Source organism: Triturus cristatus, chromosome 4_1 (genome assembly GCF_964204655.1).
Source record: "Triturus cristatus chromosome 4_1, aTriCri1.1, whole genome shotgun sequence".
Lineage (NCBI taxonomy): Eukaryota > Metazoa > Chordata > Amphibia > Caudata > Salamandridae > Triturus > Triturus cristatus.
This window is the reverse complement of record NC_140585.1, coordinates 667058062-667085062: the sequence shown is the minus strand read 5'-3', so window position 1 is coordinate 667085062 and position 27001 is coordinate 667058062. Positions and strand designations below refer to the sequence as shown.

Sequence of the window (27001 nt, the reverse complement as noted above, 5' to 3'; positions counted from 1 at the left end):
CAGCAAACGGCAATTCTTCATAGCATAGAAGTACGTGTCAAATGTCTGACTTGACAGCCTGTGCAGTCAGGACACCTGCAACCAATCCTTGGGACATCCTATTGCCCCTCCCACCGTTACCTATGCAGCACAGGGTAGAGTGAGATATTCCTTTAAGAGCTAATTGCTGAAATACTCTGCTATGTGAAATGGTTAGAAGCACTGCACTATGTCTACATACATTCTCTTGATAAATGATTAATACATTCAATCAATCAATCATAGGCATTTGTATAGCGCACTGCTCACCCGGAGGGTCTCAAGGCGCTGGGGGATGGGGGGGGGGGACGCTACTGCTCGAACAGCCAGGTCTTGAGTTGCTTCCTGAAGGCGAGATGGTCTTGCGTTGTCCAGAGGTGGATGGGGAGGGAGTTCCATGTCTTGGCTGCCAGGTAGGAGAAGGATCTTCCTCCGGCGGTGGCTCTGCGGATGCGGGGGACGGTGGCGAGAGCGAGGCTGGCGGAGCGGAGCTGGCGGGTGGGCTTGTGGAAGGTCAGGCGGCTGTTGAGGAACTTGGGGCCCAGGTCGTGGAGGTCCTTGTGTGCGTGGGTGAGGAGTCGGAACGTGATTCTTTTGTTGATGGGGAGCCAGTGCAGGTCTCTCAGGTGTCCGGAGATGTGGCTGTGTCGGGAGATGTCCAGGATGAGTCGTGCTGAGGCGTTCTGGATCCGTGGGAGTTTCTTCTGGAGTTTGGCGGCGGTGCCGGCGTAGAGGGCGTTCCCATAGTCCAGCCGACTGGTGACGAGGGCCTGGGTGACCGGCTTCCTGGTCTCGGTGGGGATCCACCGGAAGATCTTTCGAAGCATGCGCAGGGTGTTGAAGCATGAAGACGAGACGGCGTTGACTTGTCTGGTCATCGAGAGGGAGGAGTCCAGGATGAAGCCTAGGTTGCGTGCGTGGTCCGTTGGCTTGGGGGTGGCTCCCAGGGCGGGGGGCCACCAGGAGTCGTCCCAGGCGGAGGGTGATGATCCCAGGATGAGGACCTCCGTCTTGTCTGAGTTCAGTTTCAGGCGGCTGTTCTTCATCCATTCGGAGACGTCTTTCATCCCTTCGTGTAGGCTGGCTCTGGCGGCGTCCGGGTCGCTGGTGAGGGAGAGGATCAGCTGGGTGTCGTCGGCGTAGGTGATGATCTTAAGGTTGTGTTGACGTGCGATGGTTGCGAGGGGGCTCATGTAGACGTTGAAGAGGGTGGGGCTGAGCGATGACCCTTGTGGAACGCCGCAGATGACTTCGGTGGGCGCTGACCGGAACGGGGGAGGCGGACTCTCTGGGTTCTTCCGGCGAGGAATGAGGTGATCCACTCCAGGGCCTTCTCCTGGATGCCGGTGTTGTTCAGGCGCTGTACCAGGGTGCAGTGGCAGACAGTGTCGAACGCTGCGGAGAGGTCCAGGAGGATGAGGGCCGCAGTTTCCCCGTTGTCCATTAGGGATCTGATGTCGTCTGTGGCTGCGATGAGGACAGTCTCCGTGCTGTGGTTGGCTCGGAAGCCGGATTGCGAGTGGTCGAGGGATCCGTTGGTCTCGAGGAAGGCGGCTAGCTGTCTGTTGAGTAGTAGATCATGAAAAATAGCAAGTTCGCGCAACTGAGCAATTCAGTAAATCTATTATTTAAATCCCATTCTCATCTCTGTAGCTAGATTTTATCAGAAAGCTCTTTAATGGAAGGATGAGGGCCAAGTTCTCTTCTTGGTGTTATTGGAACTTAATGTGGCCTTTTACACAGAATAACAAGATACTAATGGAGTGACTTTTTAGTATGCTACTCCTCGAGCGCCATTATTGGGTCACTTTATGATAGCATCAATCAAGAATGCCCAATGTAGGTCAATAATGGGACCATTTATTCAGCATAGCTGTATGTTGAATATACATTCAGTGAATCTAAAGGGAACTCACCTTCATAGTGATTGATTGTCCTGAAAATCGGACATTGACCAGGCTCTACTGGACATACTTTAGACACGACTGGTAAAGAATCCTATTCTTACTATATTCACATTTTATTAAGAATACAATATCTTTTTGGTTGCACTGCTGCCCTGTTAGTTCTCTATGATCAGAAGTTTCTAGCGGGTTAGACATACATGCTGGTAACACTGAAGTAACCTTTTTTCAATAAGGATTGGAGGCTATTAACAGAAGGCAGCCATCCTATTTGTTTGATCAATTGCTTCTGACATTGGAGAAGTGAAGAACTTGAAATATTCTGGGTGCCTTTATTTACACTGAGCTTTTATTTAGGGTGGTGTTTAAAAGTTTTTTTGTTCACTGTCACAAATTGAGGGACACTACTCTTCTTTCATCTAGCACACATAAAGCCTTTTTCTAAGCAATTGCTAGCTGTTCATGTATACACCTCTGCAGTATGATGCAAGCAGGATCAGAAACATATCTAATTCATAAATTGCAATTAATAAAGAATGCAGTAGTCCATCTGAGCTGTGGCAATACCAGAAGATTTAATGCAACATAGACTGAACGACCTAGCTTTTAACTATATGCTGGGAACTTCATCATTGTATCTAACTTAGTATTCCATTCTCTATGTTCCTACATACTTTCTTGCAAGTGCAAATCAAAAGATTATGTGGGTTCATGCCCCTTTTAAACCGGATCAAAAATATGCCTTATGCATTCCCTTCCCTTGGATCTAGCAATGCCTTCTGTGTTTTTAAGCAGAATTTGAAGGAAAGGTTTTTCAGAAATTGAGGTGCAGTTGAGAATGTTTTATAAACACAATCAATACTAGCTGTAGTAGTGGGACCACGATTTAATACCAATGCAAACCAGTGTTGTTTGTTTAGATATGTTCCTCATTGGTTTGATATACATGGTGTAGCTTGCTGTAGAGACAAATAAATAGATTTAAGTCAAGAGGAGCTGAGATAAGATGTAGACCAGGTGCTTGACTGAGTTAGTAGCAACAGTAACATGCCTGAATTACATTTTGGGCACACTGTATCTTTCTGTTGTACACTAACTTCAAATTCCTCACATTTTGGCTATCCCTAGGAGCCAGGGTTGATCTGTAGAATTTTATATCATTGCTCCTGCATGCCAATAGTTGGTGCCATCTGCCTCTGTGGTGAGTCTCTACTGCCCTGGAAGCTACGGAGCTGAGATGCATCTAAGCGCCACCCTGCTCGCTGAAGTCAGTTCCTTTCTTTCCATGTCCTTCAATTTGGATCTGTAGTTGTGGTCTCAACTTTCAGTCTTCTGATGACTTACAGATTTCCTCTACATTGTGTCAGAACGGTGTCTCCCCCAATTATGACCGTATTCAAGAAATGCTAAGACTGCTGGAAGCAGAGGTTGGTCACAGATCCACATAACATGTCTCTAGAGCTGGGCCTCCAGTCACAACTTGAAGTTGTGCTATTAGTGTATCCTTATGCACCTGAAGCCAATCTGGAAACAGGAGACAAAACTCTACATTACCAAACAGAAGAGTAGGGTGTGGTTGGAAGTCCTGCTACCATTCCAATGCATGGGGCCACTCACAATCTCTTTCAAGAGGCCGTTCCATTGCGAAGTCCTGTTCCCTCTCAAAGTCTTCCAGTAAGCTGAAATTGAAAATGAGCCAAAAGCGCACGAAAGCTAAGTAAGGCTCAACCCACGCGAGAAGGCACAAGGACATCAATTGAAAGATCATACCCCACAAATGTCTTTGGATTCTGATTTGGGCACGCAACTGGTCCCAAACTTCAAATTTCCCAGGCTATCATTCATCAATATAAACAGCAGCCTTCAAGAAGGTCATGTGGCAACTCTTTCAGATACTCTCTCTCATTTCTGTTGCATCAGGACTTCATAGATTTGTGGTGTACCAGTTTTGTGGAACCTAAGTTGAAGAATAAAAGTAGGAGGAAAGTGGGTCTAAATTAAATTCAGATACATACCTAATTTACAATTTTTCAAGATACCAACTTGAATGTATTGAATTGATGCATAAAAATGTTGGCTTGCTCTTTTATTTAGAAATCAACTAGTACAAAGTCCCCTCGTGAACATGAAAATCGAACAATAACTTTAACACTCTGTTCTCGGGAGCATATGTTATTATGAACATGAAACTAAAATACCTTAAGCTGGGACATAGAATGAATTGAAAGTCGTTCATTATTCCAAAATGTTTTGATATGTTAGAAGTGATTTCAAGAACTTCCATGTGTCTCTACAACTTGACTGACTTGATGTCCATTTGAAACATAGATTTGAGCCCCAGCCCTCTCCATCCTACTCTTCTACTAGTTTTGATTGGCAAATAGGTTTGTCATTATAGATGTGATATATCATGAATGAAATTCAGTGGCGTAACGCAAAATGATGGGGCACTTCTGCAGAATGTGATGAGCGGCCCCTAATTATCGCTATCTCACATATATCAATTGGCTTTGGACTGAATGGTGGCCCCCTCAAGGGTTTGGGGGCCCACGAAGGGCTGCGGGGCCCCTGCGCTACAGGGGCTTGCATTACACCGCTGATGAAGTTCTGATACCTTGCAGAGATAGAAGTGTTCTGACAGTAGCTTAGGTACAGTAGCACAGTACAACTTGGAATACTTTCTCTGCATGCCTTCATTGACATATAGATTTTTCTACATTTCAAATAGAACCATCAGCATTACATCTTTTTAGGTTCATTTTTCTTTTGCTTCCTTTTAAAAAATGGAGGGTTGTGGGTGAATATAACAATTGCTTAACAAATATTTCTGTGCTTTTTTTGCAGATAGTCCAACAGGAGAAAGACGCCCGACTCTCTTAACACCACTGCGTACCAGCAGGGAAAGAACGGTGCTGAGGAAGCAAGCGCTCCTTTTGGAGTGCATAGCGGAAGGATTGTGAGTTACTGGGATTTTTGTGCTCACTGTTAAAAACCTGAGACTCTAAATGGAATTGAGAAACCTCTAGCTACAGGCTGCAGGGCCCAGTCTCCCTCCTAAAAGCAATAAAGTACAACTCTAAATTTACAGGTTGACATACCAAAAATCTGTCTAGTAGTTTTCGAGAAATTAGCAGGAAAAAAATTGGGTGGGCTGGAAAGAGTAAAACTAAAGAGATATCTGGACTGGTAATTCATGGAGGTCTTTGAATCCGGGTTTGCAAATTTTCCACAGACCGAACATTTGAGAAATATTCAGGTCTGAAGCACTTCGAAAATGAAAGGAGCCATAACGGTGTATCTTCTGGCTCCTTGGCTTAAGTGTTGGGCGCTAAAGGAACCCTTTGGGAAATTTAATAAAAATGTTATTGCAAACATTTAGACAGCAGCATGAAACAATGTATGTATATTCTTTGCGATGGGTGCAGGTGATACAGTCTGAACAATGCCACAATTTACCTTCCCTGTACAAACAATTGTGTTCCATTTTATATCCTAAGGCCCTGGTTACACTTGCTCTGGAGTTGAATTATAGCACGAAGTGGAATCCGATACCCTGGACTTTGGAATTAATTTAGTGCATTGATTACCTCCAAGTAGAAGTTTAACCCTTCATATTGGGGCATAAAACAACATAATTTTGGGTATTGTGAAGTACATTTCTATGGCACGGCAGTGAGCGTTTTTACACGAGCTGCGTAATTCTTTAAAAAAAAGGGTAAAACTCCAAAAGGAGCTGTCATCTGCTAGAGACAGACTTTTAGTTTGTAATGCCTGCAGCAAACACAACGTGCAGCTGGCTCATTAGAGTCTCCCTTGTGCTCGCGTTTCATTTTTTTATATTTTCTTTATGGTTCGTCTAATTCAGCAGTGTATTTTCTTATGTTTGTAGGCCGACCCCAGAGATCCTCTGGAGTAAAGAAGCTGGAGAATTGCCCAACAAAAGGACATTCTACGAAAATTTTGGCAAAACGCTAAAAATAATTGATGTCTCACAGGCAGACTCAGGAAATTACAAGTGCACAGCCAAGAATTCCCTGGGGTCCACACACCACATTTTTACTGTCCTGGTTAAAGGTACAATTTGTTTTGATTGGCTTGTTTTAAGCATTTAATGGTAGAATATCATCAGGTCACATTTGCTACCCAGTTCTAGCACAAGGCAAAAATACATTGTTTTGTTATTCGGATGTCCACTTTGCCCTAAATGTTAGTGTTACTCCAAATGTGTACGCATGCTTATCTCCTGTTAAACTGTGATGTCTCTTGTTTGTCTGCTACTGCACTGATCATTGCAACCTGGACTTTATTGAACTTTGTGACTGATGTCCAAAGCAATCCCATTGCAAATTGTGAATTAGTAGCTCACAAAAACTCCTACCTAATAAATATTAATTAGGAAGAAGCTTTCCGTGACCCTCAAAAAAGCCTAAAAATGCAAGGGCTTGAAGGAACAGCAGACCACTATTCCGTGTTTGCATTCTTTGAAGAAAAATATATTTTTTAATGCAGCGTGTGTCCCTTAAAGGGACAAGTGCTGTTTGAAAATTAAATGCTTTCATTCAGGTAAGACATCGGGAGGAGCATCTAGTGGCCCCTGGGGCACACACTGTTCCACCCAAGGCTGCCCACAATGATCTCCAGAAGCGACGGTGCCCCACTGGGACTGTTTACCCTTTGTAAATTTATGACCACACAACTCGGGGTCAGTAACAGATCAATGGTATGCGGCCATAAAGCACTGATACATTCCTTTCCCTTCACGAAGAAGAGGGGTACGCATCTTTCAGGCCTCCGATTTGCATTTTGGAAGTGGCTGCAAAAGCTACTTGGTGCTTCGGAAACAATTTTCCAAATTGCAAAGTAAAATGTGTACATTTCAAACAACTCTATTGCAGTCACTAAGCCTGTGATTATGCAAACTGGAAGCTGAATTTCTCTATCTTGAGCTAGTGCCTACTTGCATCACATAAAAGAGTTTATATAATATATCTTAGGCCTGTCTCCCTCTGATGTCACTGTACAGTCTCTTTTTTCTATCCATCTTTTTGCAGTAGTTACCCTCTCCCTCTCACCTGCCTAAACTCAATCCCCAGCACTATGAAACCTCTTTTTCATCTGGCACCTCCTCTACCACCAACCCTTCTGCATCTCACTCAACCTGACCCAAATGCTTCGTGAAGTGCAGCACCTGTGCACTGCAATGGGCTTTTTGTGGTTGTTGTATAAAATCCTTTCATTCTGGTTATTGGATGGGGGTGAGCTTTGAATGAGGATGGAGAACTAAGGAACAAACTGATAATCCAGAAGCAGTTGTACCAAGTAGTTCTATGTCACTGGGATGCAACTTTTCTAGTCAATTCATTTGCTTTGACCATACATTATTTACAAGACAGTTCGTCCAATTTATTCAACCGAAAGGAAACGGGACAACTCCTCACGGAGTCTGCAGCAGTTTTTTTAAAAGGCAGCCCAGGACTGGAATAGAAGCAGACCAGAGACATGAATTAATCAGACAACCCTATCTACAGGTCCAATTTAAATTCAGTTACAAAACTGTTTGGTTTTGCATAATTTCTGCCTGTTAGGCAAATGTAGTTCTGATGGGAAAAGACCTGACTGGCTGAAAGAAGCATCAGCTACAGCTGGAGGGGTAGCCCTCTGTTAGTGGCTTGTTAGATTGGTTGGTGGGTTAGCTGAGGGTTCTGTAACTCATCGTACAACCCTACCTATACTTTCTCCTCTGTCATAGAGGCGCCAGGTGCACTCATAAGCAGACCAAGACCCACTCATACCCATTGAAAAATCTAATAAGCACCCCACACACTGTTTAAACCAACAATAGTCTAGTGCCAGAAGATATTTCGCAATTGCATTTTCTAAACGGGAAGCTTCAGTGAAACTATGGGAGATATGTGCATGATATCTATCTCCATTTTATTTTTCAGCGTTAATTGTTGAATTGTGAAAGTGCTTTGTTCTGGGACTCTGATCTTCTCTAAATTCAAGACAAGTCTAGAACATGTAATTTGATTTCTGCTTCAATACAGATGGGCAGCTGCCATCTGATGATCTCGCAGTAGACTGACTGGGCTGTGAGTGCCAACCCAATGTAGTCCTCCAGTGCAGGAGCTAATCTAAATTTGATAGCATTTTTGAGGCTGAAGTGCAGTAAATATGGGCACATTTTTCCTGTGAAGGTGCAAACGTATTCTATATCTTAGCCTAATACAATTCATCTCAATTCTTTTCATCCATATACATTGCAAATCTCTTGGACCTCCAATCATGAAATGATATGATATGACCGGGATTCCTAAAGTGCAGCAAATGCCCATAGACGTTTAGGCGCTATAGTCTTGCCATGCCACTCGGCAGGAACAGAAAGAAGGGAAAAATGATTCCCAGTTCTCCTATGCCTTATTAAGTATAAAAACATGCTTTTAGCATCTTTCTAAAAGGGAGATGTAGCTTTATTCACTAAAGATACAGGGGCAGACTGTTCCAGAGTCTTGCCGCCGTAACCAAGAAGGCTCTGCCTCCCCATTTCTTCCTATGGACACTGGGAACAATTACCTGATTTCGCGCTGCACAGCAGAGATTTCTTGCTGATAAATAACATTGGAACATGGCTTTAATATATGCTGGGCTTGCTGAGTAAAGGACTTAATGAACATTGCAGAGAGCCCTGAATGCAATTCGCTTCTCTACCGAAAGTCAGTGCAGGTCACGTAGGTCACACATAATACAATGAGACTGCTATCGTACCATCATAACTTCATAAACAATATATCTCTGACAACAAGCTAGAAGCCATGCCTTAATTAGGTGGAGATTAGATTGCCTTGAGAAATGCTGCTAAATTGGAGTTACAGCCAGCAGGAAATGTTGCATCCATCAGTGTCAAATCTGAGGAATCAGCTGTGTCTCACAGTCCTAACTACAGGTCGATGACCTAGAATAGCAAGGCTGTACCCAATGAAATTGGATGAGTTGTTCAATATAATATTGCACAACATGTATAGACATACAACCGGATAATGGAGTTAAAAAATAAAGGCCTGAAACAAACTTCCACACTGAAGTTAACTTAAAAAGATAAAAATGTAGTTAGACAATAAATGAAGGGCATTTTCAAGCAATTAAAAGATTTCAATGGAATAATAAAAAAAAGCCCCAAAAATGTAAATGCAGCTTCAAGAGTTGAATGTTCAAAAAAGGGTTTTAAAATGATCCAGAAACAGCATATGCTCTAAGTGTAATTTTTTAGGGTTCAAGGATTGGTTTTACTAACAACCTGGAATGACTTTCATTTTTAATTACATTTCAGTGGGTTGTACCAACATATATTGACATTGAGACAGTGCCAAATCCAATGTGTGGGTGGCTCCAGGTTCTCAGGAAATATTGCGAGCCCTGCTGGTCAAACTACATGCATTCCATGTCACTCATGGTTTGAACCCAAATGGAGGCCATACAATCATGATCTGGAGCTCCAGCTTGAAGATGTCAAACATATTGCTTGGATCTGTCATGGTGACTATTTTATGGGAAACCTCTGACTAGGCAAAGAAGGCTTCCACATGTTTACGTTGAGTTGAATGATCGAACGGACAAATTCCTGTTCGATCTAACTTAAATGGACGAACATATTCTTTTAATGCACCCCTTGAAGATAGTAGAAATCATTTTGAAAACATTTTAGGAGAATCCTCTTCCTTCTGCTTTTCCAAGCAAAGCCGGAAGTAAAGTAAAGCCAGTGGGCCAAAACTAGGGTTTTAAAGGAATAAGGCATACCTTTATTGAATGGTCAAAGCCAAGTGCAAAATGTTCCTACTCCAACACTCCTACTTTTACTTCATTTAATTCTCATTTCATTTATTGTTACTTTGGATACGTAGTAATCCATCAGCACTACACACATAAACAAAACAGATTTAAATGCTGAGATAAAATACAACCTTTAGAACAGAGTATGTTGAAATAAGTAAAACAACATTAAAATACTGCCCGGATAGGCCATCATGTAACTAAAAAAAGGAAAATGGATATTCATTTTGCAAACATCAGTGCAAGTTCATTCTAATAGGCCAAGATGTTTGAAGAAATGTAGACACAGCATGTACGACAAAAGGAGTAGCATCTGTGTTACATATCCGCAGTGCTTCCCAAAAGTGCCTAACTCCCAGATTTTGATAAAGGGGTTTGATCCATTTTAGTCTAGGGGCATATTCACAAGGAAAGTGGTGAAGCATGTGATTTAGCCAAGAAGGCTAACAACACGCTCCGTCACTTTAGAAATGGAGGGCTGCACCACATTTACAAGAATATGGTGCAGCTCTGCGTTTTCCCCCTGCGCTGGCGCACAATTTAGCTGCCTAGCGCCAGCACAGGCACCCTTGCACTATAGTTAAGGAAATTCTCCAACCTTACAGCCACAGAAAACACCATCCACCCCTCTCAAGAACTCTGAAACACCCTCTCAGACTACTTCCACAGCAAGATTGCCACAATCTACAAAAATTTCAACCCCCAACCTACCACCCTCAGCCTCAACAACCTCAACCAATGAGCGAAATCAAGCCAAATGGTCACCAACTGGTCTCCACTTACCACCCAGACCACCACAGCCATTATGTCTTCCATCCACTCTGGAGCACCCAACAACCCCAGCCCCCACCACCTCTTCAACCTCGGAATGAACACAATCACCACCAAACTCACTAGCATCCTCAACACCTCCAGCAACACAGCAACCTTTCCGGACAGATGGAAACACACTGTAGTCTGACCCTCTTCAAGAAACCCTCCGCCGACCGACTGATCTACCTGCTCGCCTACCCAGCCAAAGTTCTTGAAAAAGCCATCAACCAACAACTCACGTATTCCTGAAACAAAACCACCTACTGAACACCTCACAATTAGGATTCCATGCTGATCACAGCACTGAGACCATGCTGTTTGCTGCACAGACATCAGAACTCTCCTCAACTGCAGAGAAACTGTGGCCCTTATCCTCCTCGACCTCTCTGCAGAATTCAACACCGTCTCCAACAACACCCTCATCAACAGGTTCTACAACATTGGCATACAGCAAGACGCCCTCAAGTGGATCGCCTCCTTCCTTACAGGATGCAGTCAGAGAATCCGCCTGCCTCCCTTCGCCTCAACACACAAGGGTATCTTATGCGGCGTACCCCAAGGATTATCCCTCAGCCCCACCCTATTCAACACCTACATGACCCCACTCACAGACGTCTTCAGATCCCACGGCCTCAACATAATCTCCTACGCAAACAACACTAAACTCATCCTCTCGCTTCCTGATGACCCAACCAGCGCCAAGACTGACTTCTCCAGCTCCATGACCATCGTAGCCAACTGGATGAGAAACTACCTCAGACTGAACTCCAAGACAGAAATACTGATCTGCGAGAACAACACCTCTGCCTGGGACTACAGCTGGTGGCCAGCTGAACTTGGACCAACCGCCACACCTACAGATCATGCATGCATCCTAGAGATCATCCTCGATAGCCAATTGACCATAAAACGACAAGTCAATGCATTCGCCTCCTTCTCTTGATTCCATACTCTACTATGCTCCGCAGAATCTTCAGATGGATCCCATCAACACCAGAAAATCTGTCCATTACCAGTCACCTCGACTATGGCAACACCCTTTATGCTGGCATCTCCACTCAGTTACTCAGATAACTTCCGACCATACAGAACATGACAGACAAACTCATCTTGGACCTTCCCAAACAGTCCCACATCACCCCCACCTCAGAGATCTCCAACGGCTCCCCATTCAGAAGAGATGTCAGTTCAAGATCCTCACAACTGCCTGCAAAGCTCATCACAATCAAGGACCATCCTACATCAACCATCGACTGAATTTCCATCAACCCTCCAGACTCCTGCATTCCTCCTCAAACGCCCACCCCCCCACATCTCTTGCAGCCGTAGTGGGGGTTGTTCCTTCTCCTACATTGCCGCCAAGACTTGGAACTGCCTGCCCCTGCACCTCTGAACAACACCCACCCTGTCGGACTTCAGAAAAAGACTCAAGACCTGGCTGTTCGACTGAAACACAGCATCCTCAGTGCCCAGATACCACTAGGGGTGTTACGCCTTACAAATCTGAATGATTGATTGAATGGAATTATTTAGTGATGTAACATTTTCTATAATAGACATGCTGCAAAGACTGGCAGATTGTCTTAAAACTATTCAAGCTGCTGAAAGGGAGAACTTACCCACAGCCCTAGAACAGTTTTCCCTATACTAATAGTACTGATCTCTAAGGTGTGAGTTAATAATAATTTAAAATGACTCTCAGCCCAGTGCCCTTGCAGGGTCAGGATAGGCTAAAGTAGGAGCTATACTGTGAGGACCCAAGCACAACACAGAGCTCTTTTGGGAGGGACTGCTTTGAACTCTTCAGCCCACTGCAGAGTAAAAACAATCCAGAATTCCAAATAAAAAACAGAAATGGCGAAAGAAACAAAATTGATGGATTTCTTCACATCAGCAGTTTGTAGAAGGTGTCATTTACATTCCTCATTTCAGCAGTAGAATTTCACTGTGAAACAAGGGAAAGAAAGCAGCAGCAGCTCTTCGTGGTTATGCTCAACACTTCTACCTAGAGAGCGGTGGCACAAGTTTAGTATACTATGTGAAGTGCCAAAAGTCAAAGCGTCTGCTGCATTAAGATAAATGTGTGAATCTACAGCACCAACCTGGATAGCTGTGGACATTAACAGCTGCCTCCAATTCAGAGTCCAATCAGATGAGTCTTTATTGCTATTGCTGATACTGGTATGAGTATGTATAAATGTTGGTTAACCTGCTACATGGGGAAGTAGACATGTCTGCGATGAATACCTCATTCTGCAAAAATATATCATTTTGCCAAAGTCATCTGACAGTAGATCTCATCATGGCAATGAAAGGCCATAGTTGTAAATAAATTGGGTAATAAACCTATACATTTGTGTTAAATAAATGAAAAATATTTCTCATCCTCATGGAAAATCAAGAATTATACCCTGCTTAATTGACTCTTCTCTACTCTAGGCTGTGTTTCACATAGTGGGCTGCTCCTGGGAACATCTCCATTTTCACACAAGACTAAATTATGAAATGTATAACATCCACAAATATTTGATTAATTGTATTTCTAAATGCTGTTCTGGTGTGGTTTGAATATATTCTCATAATATATATTTTTATTGTTTTCCATTTCCATTGTATAGCGGCACCGTATTGGTTAACAGCACCACGAAATCTTGTACTGTCACCTGGCGATACTGGTACACTTATATGTAGAGCTGATGGAATCCCAAAACCTACAATTACCTGGTCCACAAATGGAGTCCCAATAAAATGTAAGTCAGAATAATGAATGGAGACCTGCATAATGAGAAACCCTGTCCTAGAAATGAAGAATCTCTGGCAATCCTTTTGCAACCCAAACATGAAAAACATGAAAAAGATATCGGCCCTGATTACGTTTGTGACAGTAATGGGCAAGATAGGAGTTTAATCAGTAAATGAACATGTTTTCCACTCCACATTATAATATTCACCCTCTAATGTTACGGGAAGATGTAGTGTTAATATGGGAAGTCATCTTAATAGTAACAAATATCTCCTCTATTTAAAAAAATATGTCTTAACATCCTTTTATCTCCAGATTCCAGAATTGCTACTAGAAACAATGATATCTGCTGTTTTTCCCCATATTATCAGACCCAGACATTGGAAATGGTTGTTTACACTTGTATTGTTGGCTCAGATTTTTATTCACAAATACATTACATCTGAAGGTATACCCTCACTGCATTGCCTCATTTATACTACCCGATCACTACACTTCCTGCACTGGATCACCTGTCATTAGGGCCTATTGCCTGTGTCAGTAACGGACTTAATAAGGGACCATGTGAAGACCACATTGACTTCATATCTTCACAGTTCCAGCCATTTCTGCTGTGGGTGATAGGCCCAGTAACACAAGTGAAGATCAATTTTATGAGGATAATTGTGGGAATGCTGGATGGTAGGAATTTTGTGGATCGCCACAGAATCTGGAACTTTCCATCTCAAAAATGAGAGGGAAATTCTGAGTTTTGTGAAGGTTGGAGTGTAGCAGGCCATTTTGGGTGAAATCCTCATGGGATCCACGTCACACCAGTCTAGACTCTCCAGAGTATCTAGTTTCAGAAATGTCTAGGTTTAGTAGGTTTCTTAGGGTGATGACCAATAAAAAATATCGCCACTAATCACATCACCAAAACGGATCAATTTCCATGGTGAAAATGTGATGTCTTGACATTGTGCTTCGGGGTCTATCATGTCATGTGTGATAGACCCAGCCATACAAGTGGGCTCCATTTTTATTGAAGGAAATGGTGGAACACTGGTTGATAGGAATTTTGTTGATCCTGCTGATTTAGAAATTTCAATCACACAATTTTATGGAAAGTGTGTTTGTTTAGTCAAACTTTGAGGTTTGCATGGCATTCTGGGTACCAAAACAGAGTGCCATTCATGAAAGTCACATAATTCTCAGAACTGCTGTAGACCGTTATTGTACTTGGGCTAACCTATTGCCATTGGTGATAAGGATGATCTCTGGTTCTGGAGGCCTATATTTAAGAATTTTGACATCCCAGCTTCAGTGATGAGAGTCGGTGCTTATGCTCAGTGGTGCTATCAGATGAGAGTCGTAAGCACAGAACTGATATACATATATATTTTTTATTATTAGAATTTTGATATACTTAAGAGTGCTCCAAAATACATCATTGATACGGTTCAGCACAACATAGATAGGCAGTAGCATTACAATATATAGTCCCAACCACTTCAGTTGTTCTTGCTACTGACTAGCACAAGGACTAGCATTACCCCACTCCCCAGTGTGAGTCGAACCAATATTGACATTCTCTGTGGTCACTCAGTTGTTCAGTATACAGCTTTATTTCTGGATGTAATCAAAAAGTTCTGAAATAGTATCCAGATGTCACGTGGCCTAGAATGCATAGGCATCAACTTGTTATATTGTTCCGTCTGCTCATTGCATTACCTGAGTTCTTGCATCCATAGTTCTTAAGTCAGAGCTCTTACTCGGCCGCAATGTTTAGCCACTATTCTCTTAGCCATTGATAAGGCAAGGGCTCCAAATTTGAGGTCCGTGTGGGGAATTCTCTGAACCCATTTCAAGAATGCAATGAGTAGGGATGGTTGAAACCTAGTTCTAATCATATCCTGCAATGAGAGCATGGTCTGAGTCCAGAAATTGTGGCTCATCTAACATTGCCACGCAAGGTGAATAAAGTCTCCCTCCCCTGCCACAACTTTCGCAGTAGGTTGTGTCCTTCAGGTCCCATTTGTGCAATTTTAAAAGAGTATATTAAAGATGGTGGAGAAATCGGAAATGTATTAGGTGCAGTCTGCTGCTAGGGAGGATTTTCCCATTTGCGCACAACATTACACCCGCACCTCGTCCGATATCTGTTGGTTCAGGTCTTTTTCCTAGGCAGATCTAGCAGGGCATGAGCTCCTTGGAAGTGATTTCTGTATCGCACTGTATATTGATGAAATTTGTTTTCTGGGACTGTTGGCAGCAGCTAAAAGCTCATGTGGGCCAGATTAATCAGGTTAGTTTGGAAATTATGGGGTGAGTTTCTTACTAATTATTTTAAGTCTATGGAGTGGATAATAATCCAATAGCATAGGAAGGTGTGTGGCAAATGTATCCATTGCAATAAAGTGCTTATCTTTGTAGAGGTCTCCCCATTTTATTATATTAAGCTTGCAAAGTTCAGTACACACTTTGGGTTCCATTGTTACACTAAATAATGGATGGGGCAGATGGGGAATAGAGGAGAGGGAAGGTTGTATTTTTCCTTTTTTTATCCTATGCATGCATTGGGCAGTGCAATGTGTTTCTTTCACTCGTGTGGTGATTTATTTTATTTTATTCCATAATAATATGTTCAGAGGTGTTGGGTAAGCTGTTTCAGTGGCAGTATAGGGCAAGTATTTAGGGGATTTTAGCCAGTAATAGTGAGCTTGAGCATTACATTAATAAAGTTCCATATCTGGTATAGCAAATCCTCCTATATCATATGGCAGTGTTAGGGTGGCCCAGGCTGTTTGTGGTTGTTTGCCCATCGAAGTGAGGTGTACTATTAGTGAGGTGAGAGTTTTAAAAAAGTGGTTGGCCAGTGTGATGGGTATATTTACAAAGTAGAAGAGGAACCTCAGTAGTACCACCATTTTTTATAAGCCAATTTGTCCCGCAATAGCGGCAGTTTTAGCCAACCAGTTATTTGTTCCTGCAGCCTAGAAATGTCTCTTCCTTAATTTAGTGCTAGGATTTTCTCCTTTTCTAGACTAATCCATATGTCCAAATATTTAATGGGACAGTCTGAGTAAGTTAGCGGACACTCCAGCTCAAATTTGCCTGTGCAAGGTGTAATAATTGACTTCTCCCAAATGATGGAAAGACCTGACCACTCTCCTAAGTGGAGGAATTCTCTTAGAAGTAGATGGACTCCTTTTTGTGGATTCCTTTCATATAAAGTTACATCATCCTCGTATAGCGAGATCAATAGGGGTCTGTTACCAAATCTCAGAGAGTATGGGATATTTTTTTGGTGAAGGGTAGCTTCAAGGAGTGCCAACACGATAGCAAAATGTATGGATGACAATGGACAGTCCTGTCGGATTCCCCTGTTACTCATAATACGCACTGAGACTTGTCCATTCAAGTATAGTCTCACTATTGGTTTAGTACAAAGTAATTTAATCAGTTGTAGGATGAAGTAGGGTAGTCCCATACATACTAGGGTTGTCAGTAAGAATTCCCATTCAAGGGAATCAAATGCCTTAGTAGCATCAAGGAAAATTGCAGCAGGATCTGTTTCTGTAGCTATTTGGTAACATACGGCAAGCAGTGTATACAGGTTATGCTTGGTTTATCTTCTCAGCTCAAACCCTGACTGGCCGAGAAGGACCAAGTTTAGTAGCCAGGGTAAAAGGCGGTTTGCGAGGATTTTAGCTAGAATTTTGTGTCGTAGTTTATCAGCGATAGCAGTCTATAAGATTTGTAGTCAGTATCAGGTATATTAAGTTTAAGCAAAGTTATAATTATGGCTTCGCTCATTGAGTCGGGTAGTTCATCCTTCTCCATGGCTTCCTCATAAACTGAGTGTAGTCAAGGTGCTAACAGATTGATATACATTTGATACATTTTACCGGGGAGGCCATCGGAGTCTGGAGCTTTCATTGTTTGACAGTTCTTTAATAGCGTCAGTGATTTCTCCCAACGTTTTGTGGCATGCCAGGAATTGGCTCTGGGTGTCACTTAGCCAGGCCAGTGTGACATTATCAAAGTATGTTGCTATCCTGTCTGGGGCATATTGCTTGTGGGAAGTGTACAGTGCCATTAAGTAGTCCATGAAGACCGTTCATCATCATTGAGAGCTTATCGTAGCCCGTCTGCCGAGTCGTGTATTTGAGTCACTGCAGAAGCGGCCCATGGCTTTCTTATAGCAGTGACTAATGCTTTCCCTGGTCCGCTTCCCTCACAGTATATTCGTGCTCTAGCATAATTAAGCAGGTAGTTAGCTTCTCTCTGCAGTCTTGTTATATACTGAGACCTTTTTACGTACGTCTTCCCTGACTTCCTGGTCTTCAGTGCTAGTAACCCTACCGTCTAGCTGTTTGATTTCAGATTCCAACTTTGTTAGATTAACATGCAGTGTTTAAAGTACACCGTGTTGTTTCAAGATGCATTTACCCCTCAACACTGCCTTAAAAGCCTGCCATACGGGTGCATGTGTCCACTGACCCCTAATTTTCCTGGAAATAATGCCCAATCATTGTGTGGATATCCTCACACAGCACTTGCTCCAGAAGTACCCTAGGTGAGAGACGCCACCGGGGGTGTCCTGGAAGCTGGAATTGGAGCAACACTGGTGAGTGAATGAATGAGTGAATGAATGAATGAAATTACATTTCTATAGCGCGTTACTACTCTGAGGCCTCGTAGCGCTTAGGACAGGACAAGCAGAATCACTGCAAGTTAGTGAGTAGTACTAAAAAGATACGTTTTAAGTAGTTTACGGAAGGTCTGTAAATTAGGTTCCATGCGAAGAGTAGAGGGAAGAGAATTCCAGAGATTAGCAGCATTCAGGGAAAAGGACCGTCCGCCCCATCTGGATCTGCGTACTTTCCTTGTGGTATCAAGGAAAGCGGAGCTGGAACGAAGACTCCTTGAAGGTTGGTAAGGAGTGACCAAGGGATGGATAATGGCAGGGCCAGTTTTCCAGATGGCTTTGTGGGCCAGGCACATGGCCTTAAATCGTATTCAGGTCTTGATCGGGAGCCAGTGAAGTTTTCTCATTGCAGGTTTTGCTGATTGTCTCTGAGGAATATGGAGGAGTAGGCGAGCCGCACAATTCTGGTTCACTTGTAATTTTTGAGTAGTGGCCTGAGGGGCGCTCCGATACAAGGCGTTCCCGTAATCCAGACGGGACAAGATGAGGGCTTGCACCATAATCCTTCGTGCCTGGAAGGGGTGTAAAGGAAGAATTTTTCTTAACATCCTCCTCATGCCAAAACATGTAGCTGAGAGCTTGGTGGCTTGATGATTGAAACTTAAGGAGCTGACAAGCCACATCGCTAGGCTCTTAATCTGGTGCTTTGCGGCAGGCATAGTGCCGAGACTGAGTGATCAGATAATGTACGTGCAAAGTGCATCGCCTCCTCTGTCCACATAGTAACATCTTATGAGAAAAGCCAGAAGTCCAGCCTTGACCATATGGTGTGTCCCTAAGTAATATGTGCTTTGTTGGAGGCCCAGATTTCTTTGTCACCAGCTATCATTCAACTGACCTTCAACTAAAATGTTGTTAGGAACTGTTGCAGAGCTAATATGTCCTTTAGCTAAATAGTGCTATCTATCTAGTTGTGAGTCCATTGTTGTATTAAAATCCCTATATGAAAAAAGAGAGGGAGGGACCAGGAGCTTGGTATGGTCCAGTGTCTGTGCTCCGTGTATCATCTATATCAATCAAAAACGGAGACACTGTTCCAAAGAAGTAGAGAAAAGGAAACTAAAAAAACGTATGAAAAGGGGGTCCTAGGCTCTATAAGACCCAAGGGTTGGGAGGGTTAGCAGAGCTTATTTTCTCTTGTTGCCCTCACACACCCCGGGAGGTGTCATGCTTCATCATCGGGCGTTTTGCTCCTCGTCGGGCTGGCGCTGCAATTCCCTACGGGTCCCCCGAAGGGTCACTTTAACGGAGATCTTTTTAGAGAAAACGCCGTTTGGTGCATGCAGGTGTGTGGTCTGGGTCCTAAAACTAGTAGTGGTGCAGTAGTGTGTGTGATGTGATATGTTAAAATTGTCTAAGGGTTGCTCAAAGGATATTGTTTAATAAAGACGAGGGAATGGCACCCTTGACAGCCTAAAAACCCCGTAGGTTGGGTGTTACCCTAGTGGGCTTAATGTCCCATTCGGTAACTACAATGTGGTCAATGTGGTCGACATGTTTCGCACCCCTGCGGTCCAACCGGATCCGTGGCTCTTCCTCAGGACCAACTAAGAAGTGAAGTGTGCATAAAAGTGATCTGGGGGATTGTACCCACAGTGTATATCCGGGCGTACAAGGTCAAAATGGCCCTGCTATCTGTTCTGCCAGATTGAAAGTCACTCCTGGATATATGCCTAAGTTTAAAGAGTAAGTTGCTCCATAGACTAAGGGACGAGCATTCACACCTTCTTGTGAGTTTTACTGTAGATGTTCAAGTTTAAAGATGTCATTGAAAATAGTGCCAAAAAGGAAAGTGCCAACTGTGGATAACTGGTCATACCGGACCAGAACAAAGTCACACGTTCAGACTGACCACAATGGAGCGGGGGCGGGCTACAGGGACCCAGTTAGGCCCACCAATCAAAGTACCTTAAATACTTGTTTGTGGGGTGTTTTGAGGGTCCGTGTCGAAGATGAGGCACACAGCTGAAGCAATGCATCGGTTTTGAGGTGCGGTGAGGCTGCGATGTAAAGGCCTTGCATCGTCATTGAAGATCCTTGTCAACAGGTCTTATGATGCAAAGTCCAGTGTTGAGGATGGGGCACGCAGTTAGGGCAATGCATCTGTTCCGAAGACCTTCAAAGTGGAGTCCATCATTGTCAAGGCTTCCATCAATGAAAGATGCGAGGGCCTGTGCTGAGAATGTCGGGTGATACGTTGGTTCTGAATGGCTGCGATGTGGGCCTTTGCGATGGGTCTAATTCATGTAGTGGTAAGGATGCGTCAGTTCTGCTTGGGTTTACACTGCACAGAAGAGATTTGTCGGTTCCGCTGGATCCACTGAGGCTGGCAGAGCACTTTCAGCTCACTTCCAAGAGCCCAGGACTGGGGTGGCACCACTTGGCATGGTAGACTCACAGATTAAGACCACAATGAGAGAAGTAGTAGCAAAAAGCTCTGCCCCACAGTCTCCTAATCCAATACCAGAATCACACAGCAAGGTAGGGCAAGTCCGAACGCACCCTTAGATCCCAGAAAAGTGACCGCCTAATCCTGGATTATCTACTATTGTCCTGTATGGACACCTGTTGTTTATGGATGGAGAGGCCTCACCCAAGTAATTGTGGCATGCTTCATAATTGGCCAGTCTTCCCCGCCAGGTTAAGATGATACTAATCCGATGGTCTCAACCTTAACCCAAAAAAACCTTAATTGGGAAAGGGAGCTCAGAATAAAATATGTCCTGGTGAACATAAGGATCCAAATGTAAATATATTTAAACTGCCTCTGGGCATATCCATGATATCTCCTTTATTAATTGAATTGCACAGGATAGGATTAAAACTAGTTGCTCCAATCTCCGGAGCATCCTAAGAGGGGTGTCAAGAACGTCTTAGAATTCACCACCCCCTTACAGCAGTTGATGCCAACATTTTTCTGCCCATCCCAAAAGAATACCTGCCTGGAGTGAGGAGGTTTTGCTGCAAGACGCCACAATCACCCGGCGTAAATATTCCGCTACTTAACTGCGAGATTTCCCTCTTTAGAATTGATTTGACTCTTGTCCCAAGGGGTCTTGGATCTTCACATGAAACATCTTGTCCTGATGATGGTCTCTTAGACTTACCTCAGAAGAGACCGAAATGTCTACGCCCTAACGCATTTTCCTTTTAGTTTGTTAAGATTGAGTCTGTGAGATGTTGATCCTATGTCTAGCACAGTCTCCAAACTGTATACTATTGGAAACGGGTTATCGTGCATTGATAACAAGCAAAACTTAACTGACAATGAATTTTCTGTTCTGTTATCAATGCTGTTGAAGTACAGTTTTTATTTAGATCCCCTAAAGAAATCACCTTTCTATGAGTGAAATATAATGAATTAAGAAATGTACCCGGTTTCATTGACTTATTTCTCTTCTTTAAATAATGTAGACAATTTGTGCCTTAAATTGGCGCCTTAATGTCATGATTAGATGTCTAGTAAGTAATCAGAGATCTTTACCTAAATATACTTTTAAATACATCCCTTGTAGGCATCATTACCCCAAGCTTATTCACCCAACCCCACAAGGGTATATTTTGTCACCCACTTTTACATAAATATTTTTAGAAAGTTTTCATTGTTTTGCCCCAACCATTTATGCCTTCTGCCAGTGTGCTGAGTCACATGGCTGTGAATTGCCCTGCGTTTGGGATTTGTGTATTTCTTCCTGACAGTGACACGAAGGGGGATTAGGTGTGGGCAGTATGGGCCATCCTGGCAGGATAACTGGGAGGGGCTCTTCCCAGCCCCACTTACTCTTCAAAAGGCTTTGCCTCCTGTATGCACAAAGGACCCGGACACCAGGCCCGCCATGTCTTTTGGAACCGGAAGTGGGGGTAGGACAGGGGGTCCCCCCACACAAAGGTTGGCACCAGGTATACGTATTGGACCTCCAGAGCCATTCATCAAAACACATTCTGGAATTTTAGAAATTACAGAAGAAGGTCTTCATACTAGTGCACTGCTGGTCAGGTAGCAGATTATATTCGCCAGAGATTGTATTAACTGGCATAAAGTCAAGAAGTGTTGAAAACAAATTTAATTTTGCATTTGTAGATATGCTTATGTTCAGATACTATTAACATTTTTTTCAATTTTACATTTTCAGTTGCACCTGCAGATCCCAGCCGGAGTGTAGATGGGGATACAATTATGTTTACAAACATACAGGAGCAATCTAGTGCTGTTTTCCAGTGCAACGCCTCCAATGAATATGGATACTTGTTGGCCAATGCCTTCGTGAATGTTTTAGGTGAGATCTATGGCATCTTTTCTTCCCGAATGATGTATTTCCCTTTGAAGTTAACTTCATTTCTTTCTTTTGATTCTTCACTACATGGTCCTGTAGATATACTTCAACCAAATTTTAATCAAATTAAGAAACAATAGAATTTTGAACACGCTAGATGTTAAACAACGGTTCTGTGTTTTTTCTATTTAGCGGAGCCTCCCCGGATTCTTACTGCTCCCCGCATGGTGTACCAGGTCATTGCAAACAGTCCGGCTTTGCTGGATTGTAAATACTTCGGCTCGCCTAAACCAACTATTGCATGGTATAGTACATATATATTGTTTAAAATAGTATCTGTGGACCTAACGTAGTTTAACATCAGTATTTCGTTATACTTAAATTTATCTCTGCTACTGTTGGTTTTAAATTGTGAGAGGTAAAAAGAAAGTTTTTGCCCTCTTCTGTTTCCTCTTTTATAACTTTCCTTGATATTAATTGCCACCTTCTTAACTTGATTGATTCGAGTTATGTTAACTCATATGTGTACCAGTGAAAAGCTACATGGCCTTTAGCGGACGAAGGTTCATCTTGAATATTAAAATAACGTTTTGACAACTGTATCCCATGATGTTAGGTTTGGGGACAGGTGCAATTTTTTTTTACAAAACTTTAAAATCAGCAGTAAGAATAAGAAATACTACAACAGTTCAAAAAGACGTTAAGTAGTGGACAAGGCAGTCTTTTTACAGGGGATGCTAATTCGATGTCACAGTGTTTAAATTTGACATTTGTATTAGAAATTAATATCCATTTTAGATGGCGTGTGCATTTTTTACGGCGGGAGCGAAATCTTGTGGCAATACTGATTATTGTGCTTCTCCTATGCTACGTCATTCCTGCATTTTCTTTCTCTTACTCGGTCCGCATAATTTTCGTTCAATGTAGACTTGGTCCAAGCAGAAAATATCTTCCAGAAACTGCAAATTGATGAGCGCTATGGCTGCATGTGCTGCTCAAGGCCATATGTCATATGATTTTAGAAACTGTATGAACAATATATTGAGATAGTGTCTCGCATCCTTACAGAAGACAAGGAATTACTCATTGCTTTAAGTGGGCCGGGTCTCACCTGTGCTGAGCACCAATAATTTTTTAAAGGGGGCCTCAAAACGGGTCTCTATCGAGCTCTTTTTTGTGCCTTGGCACAGGCGGTCCTATGGACTGCAGTGACAGCAGGCAGATCATGTGCGCATGCTCACAATGCTCACTTCTCACTAGTGGAGAAGTTACGGCATGACATCAGGCATGACGTCATGCCAGGTGAGCGTTGTAGGGGAAGGGAAATCCTTTAAAGAGAGTCATTTTCTCTCTGGATTTCCCTTCTCTTTTTGAAACTCAGGAGCAGCAACATTGTCGTGGTGTCACCAGGGCTTTAAGTGGAAGCTTTTTCAATATTATATACAAGCCATAGTTGCTGCTTATTTATCTTATGCAACTAACAACCATTGACACAGCCAATAGTCCTGACTTGTTGTAGGTATGGTGTTGCTTGTTGTATTATAAATCTAGATGTAATGACAGAAACAGCAAAATACTCGGGCAGCTCATTATGCTAAGCACAGATTTTTAGCTTCCTTGCTTTAAGCCACGCCGTTAATTACAGTGGCCACGCCCCTTTGAGACACCCCACTTAAAGCCCTGGGAATACCTCACATTAAGTTTTCACTCAGGCAAACACACTAGTATTACATATTACTCACTGATAAAATTGTGGCTGAATTCAAACACCTTAATGTTCCAGACCCAGTCTCTTATGGACTTAGATCCCCAGCCTTGTTTGTGCGCCTGTGGTCCCTTTGGGAACAAAGTGGTTACAAATAGGACAAAGGGAGGTGTCCCTAACATGTGGTTAACATCCATCCATCCAGGACAGTGGTCCCTAAAGAAACAGCAATATGCCAGTTGCTCATCTTTTCTTGAATACTGGTGGTGGACTTTGGAAAATATTTTATTTTGCTAGAGGTTCAAATCATCTTTGGGACTCGAGTGGACAACCTGTTTTGACTTTTGACATATTTCTTGTGCCCATGACACTGGAATGAGATAAAAGTAGGGCTTCTATAAACGCTTTTATGTAGTCTGAAATGCTATTTAAATAAGGTTTTATTCAGCATGTTTGTTCTTATTTGTCAGCCCTTCTGCAATTCTTGTGGTTAGGTTACAAAGAGTTTTAGCTGTCTGGAAAGGCCCTGATGACTCCACTACACATAGCATAGTATAAACCTACAGAGAGAGGCTTTGAGGCATTCCTCTGCAGCCTTTGGATTTTTCCCGGCATTGTGCAGATGTGTAGAATGTTCTGCATTTAAGAGCTTGAAGCAGTGATGGAAATAAACACGCACTACCTTCTTGTTCGTTTTTTAATTGTAGCATGGTCTATTCTTCTGTGTGTTTCTGCTCCTTCATCTGCCAGGGTGATTTTCACATCCACTAGTGTTCAGCGGAATTGTCATGCTTCTGCCACTCCCCCTCCCCCCGTTTCATCTGCCAGGACGCTATTTGAACCCAGGAGTAACCAGTGGAGCCGTCACGCTGCCCTGTTACTCCCTCCCCCTTCCTCCACTGGGCTGTTCTTTTTATTCACGGGCGCCCGTCACAGGATTGTCCCCCCCACCCCTTTCTCCACCGGCCGCTTTTCCCATGCTGCATATGATTGAAAGTAGAGAGACACCCCGCCTGAGATGTTCTGCACTGAAGCTTGTCACAGCCTCGTTGGGTGGCATGTGCTGGCCTGGATTTCTGGGCCTGCCAAGCAGCGGTGTAACACGTGCTGCCTTGGGGAGAGAGTTTGGTGCTTCCAGTAGCCGGACTCTGCAAAGATAAATGATAGTAGATAGTCACACAACCCACGTTATTCATCTAGTATATTTATTCCTTATTTGAATCTTATTTCAAAGTGTCTCACACGTGCTAGTGCCCAATGTGTAAATTAATTGCAATGTCAGGGTTGTATTTCTGAACATGGTTGCACAGGTGTAATATATGACGTTACAACGCAAACAATTACAAAGCATGCCTTTACAATGCGGTTTTTACATCGCAACTACCATTACATCGCATGATTTTACAACACATGCCATTACAATGCATTTTTAGAAACTACTGTTACAATGCATACCATTACAACGCAGACCATTACAACACATAATGCTTTTAGGGCAACATGGGGTAAGTGTTGGATAGTGTAGGGGTAAAAATCCCTATTCCCACTCCAGTGAGTGCAACAGTAGGGTAAGTATTGGATAGCGTAGGGGTAAAAATTACTATTCCCACTCCAGTGAATGCAACAGTAGGATAAGTGTTGGATAGTGTAGGAGTAAAAAAGTACTATTCCCATGTACCCCTAAACCCATACCCACCCAAAAACTAAAAAAATCCCTATGAATTGCCTTATAATGCGTTGTAATGCTATGCGTTGTAATGGCATGTGATGTAGTGACATGCGTTGTAATGGCATGCGTTGTAATGGCATGTGTTGTAATGGCATGCAATGTAAAGGCAGTTGCGTTGTAACAGCTGCGTTGTAAAGGTAGTGCACAGTAGTTACTCCGTTGTAATGGGTGTTTCCCCACAGGTGTTATCTCGAAGTACTACTCTGCCTCACACTCTCTACTCGCCATTTTCCTCCTCACAGAGTCAAAAATGGTGGCGAGTCTTGTGGTGCTGGCATCTCCCCTCTAGTTGCGCTTTCTATCATTTACAAACCACTACCAAACATCAACACTGCAATGGAAACTCTTTATCATTGTAGCCTTTTTGCATCATGCAAACATATTTTTGTCTTCAGATCCGCAAAGGCATCTCTTGCTTATCGAGGCTCCATATCACTTTAAACTTCCAACATGGCCTAAATCCTCTCTCCATACAGGTCTCTGTTTTTGCGATGACTGAAAGATATTAAAAAGCATACTATAAATAGTAATATTAAAGTAGGATATATCTTACATTATGTAGCTGGGCAGGCCATTCTCGACAGCAGTGGACCACAACCATTGTTTGCCTGCCTCTCTCCCCACAATCTCCCCTCAGAAGGGAGTTGGAACATCAAGATATGCTAACTCATTTTTTTACAATGTACAATTAGGCATTTAATTTCAGGTGAAGACTGCAGGCCCATCCAACATATTTCTTTTATTATGTATGCTAAGCCATGTGATTCACTATATGCCGGTCTACTATCCTAAAATCAGGTATTCAAACACATTGAACTTATTCTTAAATACGTATAGTGCGTTTTTAAATTTTCGAGGTCTGCTTTAGAACTGAAACTGCTGTTTGCCTGGTGATATGTTCTTGAGAAGCTTTCATAAACCTATTTGCTTGTTTGCTGTATTTGGTCTTTTCCGCCAAGAATTATAGGTTCCCATGCCTAACCCTCCTGGAGCCTGGAACCAATACTGGATTATCCTGATTACAGAAACAGTGATGAATTATTTAAAGTTTTTTTGCTGCTTTAAGGAGTCCATCAGGTATGAAAACTGAACGAGACAGTGCTTCGTACCTATAGCTTTAGGAACAACAGGAATCATTTCCTTGATTCAACGTTCTCTGCTTGGCCATGTATTCCAACAAGTTGGTAATAAGTTGGTAATAAGGCAGTCATATGTAGTAGTAAGTAAAAGCTAATATCCAAAGGCAGCTGTGGAGTTGTTTTTTTATGAAGAGCCACCCACCATTCTCTGCCTAAACT

General features: G+C 42.9%; 1 protein-coding gene across 16 annotated transcripts in view; it reads left to right on the top strand.

Annotated features, from left to right (window-relative positions):
• NRCAM (neuronal cell adhesion molecule) overlaps window positions 1-27001 on the top strand; it is a 971555-nt gene that overhangs the window by 770051 nt on the left and 174503 nt on the right. For all 16 annotated transcript variants that reach the window (XM_085653084.1, XM_085653089.1, XM_085653092.1 and 13 more), the window contains 5 exons: window positions 4767-4878; window positions 5812-5996; window positions 13181-13312; window positions 22129-22272; window positions 22462-22573. In XM_085653084.1, the coding sequence (XP_085509210.1) occupies window positions 4767-4878; window positions 5812-5996; window positions 13181-13312; window positions 22129-22272; window positions 22462-22573 (685 nt within the window). The remainder of the gene's footprint in view (window positions 1-4766; window positions 4879-5811; window positions 5997-13180; window positions 13313-22128; window positions 22273-22461; window positions 22574-27001) is intronic.